Source organism: Etheostoma cragini, chromosome 13, assembly GCF_013103735.1.
Source record: "Etheostoma cragini isolate CJK2018 chromosome 13, CSU_Ecrag_1.0, whole genome shotgun sequence".
Classification (NCBI taxonomy): Eukaryota; Metazoa; Chordata; class Actinopteri; order Perciformes; family Percidae; genus Etheostoma; species Etheostoma cragini.
In genome coordinates this window covers 25,561,323-25,571,991 of record NC_048419.1, presented here as the reverse complement: position 1 = coordinate 25,571,991, position 10,669 = coordinate 25,561,323, and the positions used below count along the sequence as shown (strand labels likewise).

Below are 10,669 nucleotides of genomic sequence, written 5' to 3'. Positions count from 1 at the left end.
ATTTACGTCTTATCTGCGGACGTAAGAGAGGACATGGCCAACACGGTTATAGCCTACTGCGCAGGCGTCAAATTCATTCAGTGTCCAGCTGAAAGTTGACCCGAGGACAACATGAGGGCCTTAAACAGGCCTAACCTGAGCTTTGAACATTTATCATAATAGGCTATTATCATGTAATCTGTAAGAAATTATCATTGCCAGATATCCTTCAAGTCTTTATTGTCATCCTAGTATTCTGTCTTTTTTCAGATATTTTCTTAAATCAAGCTTTCTTTCAATTGAGTTTGGTGCAGCGGGCTGCCTTCTGCTGTCTTGTTACCGGGATTGGAAACTTCAAAACTCTTTACTTTTTATTCATTGTGATGCAGTCATTTTAATAAGTGATATCCAGTTTACACAGATGTTCAGTGTTGCTGTAATTAAGTAACTTATATTATTACACTGATGAATACAAGACAGCAGCAGTGAGACAACGTCATGGTGAGCTGTGAGGAACCAGACTCCTTTAAGAAAAACTCTAACTTAACGCACAACACATATTTAATTCATTTCTTTAGGAAAGTTTGTAAAACCAGAATTTAGTTTGACACTAAATTCCTTTTGATCGCCTGTAATAATATGGAGGCCAAGAGCTGCCATTGTTATACATACATACTCAATTTGACATGAATTCATTAATAAAATAAAACACAGATGTGGAAATAAAGGCCTATAGATATATCATATAACATTCGTTTAATATAGTGGGCCTGTGTATATATAGTTTTTAATACATATATATATACATATATATATATATACACACATATATATATACATATATACATATATATACATATATATACACATATATATATATATATAAATAAAAAGTACGGTTTGCACTACTTCTGTAGTATAGTAGGCCTCTGTATGAGATACACTGTATATAAACTACATATTTTGTAATTGGCCGATTTTTGTAAATTTTGTAATTCATAAACTAGTGGGAGTCAGTATCGTTTGAGGAGTGTGCTCGGTCAGAGTGAGTGCATGGCTCTTAAAAGAGCCGTTGTGTGACCGTTAGCTGGTCTGGTGGGTGGAGGAGGTCTAAGCCCTCTCTCCGCGGATGCGCCGGGCCAGCTGGATGTCTTTGGGCATGATGGTGACCCTCTTGGCGTGGATGGCGCACAGGTTGGTGTCCTCGAACAGGCCTCAATAACTGCACAAAACCTTCTCTAACAGGAGAGGGAGGCATTGTCTGGATTTTAAAAACTCTTCAAAGTAAAATCGAGTGATTGGTTGATTTACACATACACAGACACACAAACACCCATGATTAAACCACTAATCATCCTCGACCTCTTTCCTTCTTGTCTTAATGTGGCAGAACTAAACCTCCCATTAGTGGGACTCACAAGACACCCACAAAAAATGTAGCACATCCGACAGGAAAGATTACAGTAGCTACTCTTCACCAGACACACCAAAAAAAACACACAAACACACAGACCCAAAACACAATTCAGAGACACAACACACAGAGTAGGCTACTCTTCACCAGTAGATTAAAGTGTTATTATAGAACAATGGAAATCTGATGTAAAGTTGTAGGAAAGCAGCTCTTAGGAGAGTCTGTGGCGGCTCTTAAAAGAGCCTTTTGGGGGACCGAGGGCAGGTTGAAGAGCCGCTTCACTTCTTGGACTTCTTCGCTGCAGCTTTCTTCACCGGGGTATTCTTCTTCGCGACCTTTTTAGGAGCAGCCTTCTTGGGAGTGGACTTCACTGCTGGCTTCTTGGCCGCTTTCTTCACAGGAGACTTCTTAGCTGCTGGTTGCTTAGCGACGGGTTTCTTAGCAACCGTCTTCTTCACTGCGGTTTTCTTGGCGGCCGTTTTCTTCACTGCGGTTTTCTTAGCGGCTGTTTTCTTCTGCGGGGACTTGGCAGCAGGTTTCTTCACTTTCACGGGAGTTTTCTTGCCCGTTTTGGCAACTTTAGGTTCAGCCTTGGGGAGCTTGAAGGACCCGGAAGCGCCGATCCCTTTGTTCTGGACCAGCTTTCCGTCGGTCACCAGCTTCTTCACCGCGGTGTTGATGCGCTTGTTGGCCTTTTCCAGGTCGATGCCCTTGGTGGCCAGCGTCTTTTTGATGGCCGGAAGCGACGTGCCTTTACGGTCCTTGGCCTCGGTCACGGCGTCGAGGATGAGCTTCGGGAGGGAGGGCCCGTCGCTCTTAGCCCGCGGAGCTCCCTTCTTCTTGGGGGCTTTGGCCGGGGCTTTAACCGCGGGAACCGCTGGAGCTTCTTCCGCCATGTTTCTGTTTCTCTGTCGCGTTACAGTCTGCAGTGTTCCCGCTCGCGCGCGAGGCGGGACTTATACCGCCCATGAGAGCCGTGGAGAGTCAACCCACAGCCGCTCCGCTGCCCTGCTGAAAATGTGGCGACATTTTGTGTTTTCTCTTCCACATTTTGGGGGTAAAATTCATAGAAAAGAAACGTTTTAAAACACAATAGTTGTTGTCGCGGTGAGGAAACCTTCTCCCCTTCCCACTGAGCTCATGTATGGCGACGAGGAATCGTTAATTCGATTACAGGAGGCTTCAAACCTCTCGGATACACTGTGATTTTGGACTACTCATAGCGAGTTTTCTTCACATTTTATCTTTAGAAATATCTAAAAATGATGTGTATTACATGTGAGAGTGGTCTTTCGGTAAGCAGACACATGTTAGGTTCGAATAAAAGAGAAATATCTGCATCAATGTGTTTTATTTAGCTTAAATTAGAAAAGTTTTCAGTGGTGGTAAACACAGGGTGCTGGGTGTGGATCTAGGCGTTACCTGACATTGGTTTATCCCCTGGCATTGATCCATAACATGTTGGATATTGATCCATAACATGTTGGATATTGATCCATAACATGTTGGATATTGATCCATAACATGTTGGATGTGGATCCATAACATGTTGGATTGGACATGATGGGCCTCCAAACACAGGTTTATTATACTATACTGAGATTGATATAACTGCCACCAGCTGTAGATGCCTCGAAATCTTTTTCTATCATGACCTTGTCCCTGTCATTCATAACAAGCCGATCTAATCAATGTGTAAGTTTATAGAAATGCAAAGAAAATGTGGGATTGCAAAAGTTGTTAAATATGACAAAAACAGGATTCAGGATTTCTTTATTGTCATACCACACTACACTGTAGTATGACATTACGTGCAAAGTTCACAGCTTAACAGAATACAGTACAGAAACACTTAAAACACCGTGGAAAAGTTATTAGTTATATGAATTAAAATAAATAAATGCTTATATATGTGTGCAGAGCATGTAGAGGGATAAAACGAAAGCTTCAGATTGTATTGTAGTTTTATGGAAGACAGTCTCTGGTTTGAGCATGTTATGTTTTTATATAATATTTAGCCTTCTGTAGGGTTTTATAATCTTGTTTTGCTTAAATTTAAAAGCATAAATTTTAATGAGGAACTTTCTCAAGATAATTAGTTTGTATCTCAACATAATGAATTACTTTCTCCAAACGATGAGAAGCTGTAAACACTCAATGCAATCCATTTAAATGTACTTTACATGAAAGAAGAGTTTAAGGAACTGATTACCCTAAATAATGGTAATAATAATAATAATCTGGGCTCATTATACATTAAACTGTTATGCACAAACTCTTCAATATGAATTAAAATCCCACTTCTTTGAAAAGGGCTCTTAACCCTTGTGTTGTCTTCCTGTCAAAATTGAAAACCAACAGTTTTGAGGCTTTTAGGCATTTGATTTTTTTTTTTTTTTTTACATTTTTGTCACTTTTTTTGGCATTTTCAACACTACATGAACCTAACTTATTAACTTTAGTTTTACAGTTATTTATAGAATCTACAGGTGCTGCTTATATAATTAGAAAATCATGAAAAAGTTGATTTATGTTGGTAATTCCATTCAAGAAATGAAATGTGTTCATTATAGTTATTCATCACACACACACAGTATATATTTCAAATGTCAATTTCTTTTAATTGAGATGATTATAACTGCATGTAATTACTAACAAATCAACCTTTTCATGATTTCCTAATTATATGACCAGCAAATGGATGGTCAATAAATCTCATTTATAGGAAATTATACCTAATGTTTGAGTTAGAAAAGCAGAAATTAGGAATTAATGAGACTAAAATTGAAGGAATGGATGTTGATGATAATCACAGACTGGAATATGTCAACTTTTACTCAATACTATTTCAAAAACACTTCCATTTGTTTTACAATGCTATAAAATTGAATAAGACGCCCCAAAATGAATGAAAGTAGAGATTTGTACTTGGCAAAGAGCGTTGGGTGGAATCAATCATGTTATTTTGGGGAATTATAAAGAACATTGATATAGGACAACATGAGGACAACATGGGGACAACACGAGGACAACATGGGGACAACATGAGGACAACATGGGGACAACATGGGGACAACAGTTCCTGAGGAATTTGTAAGCCAGAGACATACTTTCACATATCTTAACACGAAGTAAAACTTCAGCTCTTAGTGGAGTCGGTGGGTGGCTCTTAAAAGAGCCGTTGTGTTGCTATAGTAACAGCGGGGGGGGGACGGTCTACTTGGAGCTGGTGTACTTGGTGACGGCCTTGGTGCCCTCGGACACGGCGTGCTTGGCCAGCTCCCCGGGCAGCAGCAGCCTCACGGCGGTCTGGATCTCGCGAGAGGTGATGGTGGAGCGCTTGTTGTAGTGAGCCAGGCGCGAGGCCTCGCCGGCGATGCGCTCGAAGATGTCGCTCACGAACGAGTTCATGATGCCCATGGCCTTGGAGGAGATGCCGGTGTCGGGGTGCACCTGCTTCAGCACCTTGTACACGTAGATGGCGTAGCTCTCCTTCCTGCTCTTTCTCCTCTTCTTCCCGCCCTTGGCCGCGGTCTTGGTCACGGCTTTCTTGGAGCCCTTCTTGGGCGCTTTCACGGTGGCTTCTGCTGGCATGTTTCCTCTGGACGGCAGCTCCTGAAACGGATATGAAAATTCAGCCCCGGACGCCCTCTTTATATTCAGCTCATGCAAATGAGACTGTGCTGTTGCTTGCACAGGATTGGCTGAGCGGTTTGACTGAGACTGAGCATGCGCCAACGCAAAGTAACCGTTAGGAGAGACTGAAGGACACTGTTATGACCATAGACTATATAAGTTTGATCTATATTATTAATATTAACGGTCTATGGTTATAACCAACGATGAAGTATGCATACAAGTGCTTACTGAGATAAGAAGAACATCTCTATCATACCTAAGGAAGTAGTGCAGACCTTTACTACAAATGAGTCTACTGCTTATCCTGTGTGGCTTCAAGAGGAAAACGTAATATACAATAATATGAATATATATATTAATATAAAGTAGGCCTAATATTAATTATTGTTCAATAAGAGGCTACAAAGATGTTATGCTCGCACAACGGCTCTCTATTGCCCTCCTGGGTGGCTTCATGAATAGTGCCTAATAACAACGTGTTTTTGATGAAAAGCAAAAATAAATGGGACACCACTCAAAAGAAATGTAGTGTACATTCAACACAGTATTGACATGATTAATAAACCGACATATGTAGTGTTTTACAATAGAGTTACTGTTCTTGTTTTGAGGATGTTTTACTATTATTGTTCATCCAGGGAGACAACTATTAGACATAGGCTTACTATTCAATAACAGGCCATCACTGCAGCTCTTCTGTTGCTATCATGGGTGGCCAATATCGTGTAGTTATATTTTTAGTAAAAGCACAAATACACCACTGAAATGTATGTTAATGACCAAAAAAAGTAACATGTAATACTTAACTACTAATCAGGTGTAAGCACCATCTTGCACTGGAGTTAATTTTTTACTCCACCTTTTGTATCATCACATTTCAATAATGGGATTACATCACAATTGTTGTGGTGATAATTATATATGTGAAGGATTGGTCTTTAGTTGGATGTGAGTGGCTCTTAAAAGAGCCTTTGTTGGTTTGGGTGAAGCCGGTTCCGGGGTCTACTTCTTGGCGGGCTTCTCGGTCTTCTTGGGCAGCAGGACGGCCTGGATGTTGGGCAGCACGCCGCCCTGAGCGATGGTCACCCCGCCCAGCAGCTTGTTGAGCTCCTCGTCGTTGCGGACGGCCAGCTGCAGGTGGCGGGGGATGATCCGGGTCTTCTTGTTATCCCGGGCGGCGTTTCCGGCCAGCTCCAGGATCTCAGCGGTCAGGTACTCCAGCACCGCCGCCAGGTACACGGGGGCTCCGGCACCGACCCGCTGGGCGTAGTTCCCTTTGCGGAGCAGCCTGTGGACACGGCCGACCGGGAACTGGAGCCCGGCCCGGGAGGACCTGGTCTTTGCCTTAGCTCTGGCTTTGCCGCCCGTTTTTCCTCTTCCAGACATATTCTCTTCAGTGGTTAGAAAGAAAGTAACTCTGAAGCCGCCGCTCTGGGTTTATATAGGCACAGCTGCTCGCTCATTGGTCAGCCTGAGCGTAACTGTTATCGTCCAATCAGAAGCGAGAGTGTAGAGTTCCGTTTGTATCACAGAGCCAGGGATCTTTTAACGTCATTTAACGCTTGTGTTTTCTTCGGGTCGCATTTGATTATATATGTTGATATGTATATATCAGAAATATGTTTCTAGAGTCATAATGAGAAAAAAATAGTGTCTCCCCTGTTGTTTCGTGTGTGTGTGTGTGTGTGTGTGTGTGTGTGTGTGTCTAAACTGAAAAACTAGACAACACCATGGTTACAATTTTTTATTTAAACTTTATTTCATTAAGTCACTTAAATTATCACATTTTATTACGACACTTCAAACTTGTATTATTTAAGGGAACACCGACATGAAAAGTGAACTCTTGCTCTCCTGTTTCTCCGGCAAAGAGGTAGGTCCAGGATGGGGTTAGATTAGTTTAGCATAAAGCAGGGGGTAGTCAGCTTAGCTCAGGTCAGTCATTATTACAGCACAGTACTTTAACGACAATATGCTAATGAAGCTAAAAGGAAGTAGCACTAACACACATCACGTGTTACAGTTAGACTATTAAAACCCAGACCACAGTTCCTCTAACGTCCACTAGAGGTCACTGCAGTCACACATTGTAGATTAGTATCTAATCCTTGTGTTGTCTCTGTCAACCATGAACTGTTTGTCGTGTTTGTCGCATCTTTCAAAGCTTTTTAAACGAGTTAAAAAAAAAGCAAAAAGGATACATTATTCTAAATAATAGTTAAGATCCGAGGATGTTGGGTGAATCACAGGTGGTATATGTCAAAGTTTAGGTAGGATATGGTTTTAAAACCTTTTTAACATTTTTCTCAGATGCTGTCAAAACACCCAAAATTCATTGGATGTTATCTTTACTTTTACCTGGAGAGAATGATTAACGGGTTCCATACAGCGTCAATTTGGTTGAAAGAAAACCATATTTCTGATTTCTTTTTTTTAAACTTTGAAAACGGGTCACATTTGACCCAAGGACAACACAAGGGTTAAAACCCCAAATAAGTCACAGGTCAGTTTGACCCCGAGGGACACGAGAGGGTCCCAAAGTGAAGACAACACAAGGGTTAAGACTTAAACATCTGTAGTATTTGCAACAACATTTGGACATAATGAAGTATTCCTTATATATTAATTGTTAAAACTGCCCCTCCCCTCTTTCTTTCAGAGTCTAAACAAAACACAACTTTGCCCGTCCCATCGTGGACAGTCTGGAAGGTGTGACCTGTGCTCTCAGGTCTACCGAGTACCACGATCGGGATGAGCAGTTCTACTGGATCATCGAGGCCCTGGGCCTGAGGAGGCCCCACATCGGGGAGTATGCTGGACTCAACTTCAACAACACAGTGCTGTCCAGGAGGAAGCTCACCTGGTCTGTCCACCAGTGAGACGTTGATGGGTGGTAGGTGTAGTCTGATGAATCTGGCAACTGATGCTGATTAACGTGACTATAGGGAATTAAGTGTCTATTCTTGTTCATCTTCTTGGTGGTCCCTCACAACCAGAGCATGTGAGGATGTCTGCTCACACAGCTGTTGGCTGTCCGTGTGAACCCATTTGTTTTTAGGTAGAGGGAGATCAACTGTCTGTCACACCCCCGTTGTCCCTCCAACGTTACCAACGATTCATTGATCCGTGTCAAATGTCACGGGTGCACTTGGTTCCTACAGCAGCGTTGCCCAATGGCCGGATGAATTTTATTCATCATCCTAAATTACTTTATCGTTCTCCTGGCTTTTTTTTGGGGGGGGGGGGGCGGGGGCACAGGCTTATTACTGCTAACTAACATGCTAGTTAACATTAACATAGACACAGGCTGATTACTGCTAACTAACATGCTAGTTAACATTAGTAATTAAACAGCTGTTGGAAGACCAAACTATCTGCGAGCTTCTCTTGGCAATACAGTGATTTGTGACTATAAACAGTAAGTCGCGTGGTTATGACACAGTCGTTAGCATATTTTTATAAAAACGTCTGCTACGGAGCCATAACATGAGCTATAAGGTAACGGAGCCTTTTATACATTGTTGTGTTTCTTTAGAAATAAACAACGGACAAAAAGAGTCTTTAAACGCTTCAGATGTAAAGTTATTCACTGTCAAAGTGGTGCCAAAATGAATGGGAGTCAATGGGATGCTAACAGCAGATGATGGCTTCGTAGCATTAAAATGGCGCCATGGGAAAACGCTTAGCAAGGAGAGCCCCCCCCCCCTCCCCCTTGGGTGACACTTTTGCGTGTTTTTAAAAGCCACTTCCTTCAGCGGCAGGCTGTTTTCAGTTAGTGCTCATCAACGCTCTGACTGTTAACATGAGACTGACTGCCGGCCCCCCCTCGCCCCCCAGCCACAGGGTCCTTGGCGAGATGGGATGCGGGGCCCAGCCGCCCCCGTCCTGCCCCCCCAGGGAGGGGGTTTCCCTCGGGCCAGGCCGGGGGGCGGAGCCTGGAGGCGACAGAGCGCGGGCTTGGGCTGACGGAGGACAGCGTCTGCTGGCTGCCGTTGAGGAAGGACGAGCCCTGGTGGTGCCGGTAGTTGTAGTACGCCTGCCAACCCTGGCGCTTCCTCTTCCAGCGGCAGCGCAGGATCCGGATGAAGGCCTGGACACAGAAAGACAAACGGATGAATTCCTGGACACAAGTACACAGTACTAGTAGTATGTGCGTGGTGTTACCTGCTTGAACTCGCATCTGTAGCAGGGGTAGGTAGTAGTAGTAGTAGTATTAGTAGTAGTAGTAGTAGTATGTGTTACCTGCTTGAACACGCGGCTGTAGCATGGGTAGGTAGTAGTAGTAGTAGTAGTAGAAGTAGTAGTAGTAGTAGTAGTAGTAGTAGTAGTAGAAGTAGTGGTAGTAGAAGTAGTAGTAGTAGTAGTAGAAGTTGTAGTAGTAGTAGTAGTAGTATGTGTTACCTGCTTGAACTCGCGGCTGTAGCAGGGGTAGATGATGGGGTTCAGGCAGCTGTTGAAGTATCCCAACCAGAAAATAACTTTAAATAAAGTCTCAGGATGACGAGGAACAGGAAGATTGCTGTTGAACGAGCCTACACACACACACAGACACACACACACACACACACACACACACACACACACAGAGAAACACACACAGACACACACACACACACACACAAACAAACTCACAGCATTAACACATGAAACAAAAACATTTCTCATTTTTTAAACCGAAACTGTCTGAAACAGACTGAACAGTCGCACTGCTGCTTGCTCTGGAGGAAACTACTAGACCTGTTGGGTCCTTGTAAATTCTGGAGTGTGGTCTAGACCTGCTCTAGATCTGTAAAGGGTCTTGAGATAACTCTTGTTATGAATTGATACTGTAAATAAGGTTGAATTGAATTGAAAATTAAATTGAAAGCCTTGTAGCCCTCCTTGTCTCCTCCTCTCCTTAACCCTCGCGTTGTCTTCTCGTCAAAATTGAAAATCAACAATTTTTTCAATGTTTGTCACTATTTTTTGAAGTTTTAACACTACGTTACACTACTTAGTTATTTTTGGAATTTATGGTCAATAAACCTCATTTATAGGGAATTATACCTAATGTTTGAGTTAGAAAAGCAGAAATTAGGAATTATTGAGACTAAAATTAAAGGAATGGATGTTGATGATAATCACAGACTGGAATATGTCAACTTTTACTCAATACTATTTCAAAAACACTTCCATTTGTTTTACAATGCTATAAAATTGAATAAGACTCCCCAAAATGAGGAACATGAAGACAACATGGGGACAACATGAAGACAACATGAGGACAACATGAAGACAACATGAAGACAACATGAGGACAACATGAGGACAACATGAGGACAACATGAAGACAACATGAAGACAACATGAGGACAACATGAAGACAACATGAAGACAATATGAGGACAACATGAGGACAACATGAAGACAACATGAAGGCAACATGAGGACAACATGAAGACAACATGAAGACAACATGAGGACAGCATGAAGACAACATGAAGACAACATGGGGACAACATGAGGACAACATGAAGACAACATGAAGACAACATGAGGACTACATGAAGACAACATGAAGACAACATGAGGACAACATGAAGACAACATGGGGACAACATGGGGACAACATGAAGACAACATGGGGACAACATGGGG

The 10,669-nt window shown here is 42.4% G+C and overlaps 4 protein-coding genes and 1 long non-coding RNA gene across 5 annotated transcripts in view; all 5 read right to left on the bottom strand.

Moving 5' to 3' along the window:
• Positions 1–1,642: 1,642 nt before the first annotated feature.
• LOC117955484 (histone H1-like) lies at positions 1,643–2,591 on the bottom strand. Its single transcript, XM_034890010.1, has one exon. The coding sequence runs from the start codon at positions 2,287–2,289 to the stop codon at positions 1,672–1,674; it is 618 nt and encodes a 205-aa protein (XP_034745901.1). The 5' UTR covers positions 2,290–2,591; the 3' UTR covers positions 1,643–1,671.
• Positions 2,592–4,560: 1,969 nt separating this feature from the next.
• Positions 4,561–5,028, bottom strand: LOC117955487 (histone H2B-like). Its single transcript, XM_034890014.1, has one exon. It carries the CDS (start codon positions 4,985–4,987, stop codon positions 4,610–4,612), a length of 378 nt encoding a protein of 125 aa, XP_034745905.1. The 5' UTR covers positions 4,988–5,028; the 3' UTR covers positions 4,561–4,609.
• Positions 5,029–6,018: 990 nt separating this feature from the next.
• LOC117955486 (histone H2A-like) lies at positions 6,019–6,447 on the bottom strand. Its single transcript, XM_034890013.1, has one exon. It carries the CDS (start codon positions 6,416–6,418, stop codon positions 6,035–6,037), a length of 384 nt encoding a protein of 127 aa, XP_034745904.1. The 5' UTR covers positions 6,419–6,447; the 3' UTR covers positions 6,019–6,034.
• Positions 6,448–7,515: 1,068 nt separating this feature from the next.
• On the bottom strand, positions 7,516–8,145 carry LOC117955492. Its single transcript, XR_004659057.1, has 2 exons — positions 7,893–8,145; positions 7,516–7,846 (listed from the first exon to the last, which is right to left on the bottom strand). It is a non-coding gene; the product is annotated as an uncharacterized LOC117955492 (long non-coding RNA).
• Positions 8,146–8,749: 604 nt separating this feature from the next.
• LOC117955489 (alpha-1B adrenergic receptor-like) overlaps positions 8,750–10,669 on the bottom strand; it is a 7,919-nt gene continuing 5,999 nt past the window's right edge. The window contains exons 4-5 of the mRNA XM_034890016.1: positions 9,434–9,564; positions 8,750–9,122 (exon numbers count right to left, since the gene is read on the bottom strand). Of these exons, the coding sequence (XP_034745907.1) occupies positions 8,805–9,122; positions 9,434–9,564 (449 nt within the window). The 3' untranslated portion in view covers positions 8,750–8,804. The remainder of the gene's footprint in view (positions 9,123–9,433; positions 9,565–10,669) is intronic.

Coding starts and splice junctions, on each gene's coding strand:
- LOC117955484 (XM_034890010.1), bottom strand. CDS start 2,289: ATGGCGGAAGAAGCTCCAGCGGTTCCCGCGGTTAAAGCCCCGGCCAAA.
- LOC117955487 (XM_034890014.1), bottom strand. CDS start 4,987: ATGCCAGCAGAAGCCACCGTGAAAGCGCCCAAGAAGGGCTCCAAGAAA.
- LOC117955486 (XM_034890013.1), bottom strand. CDS start 6,418: ATGTCTGGAAGAGGAAAAACGGGCGGCAAAGCCAGAGCTAAGGCAAAG.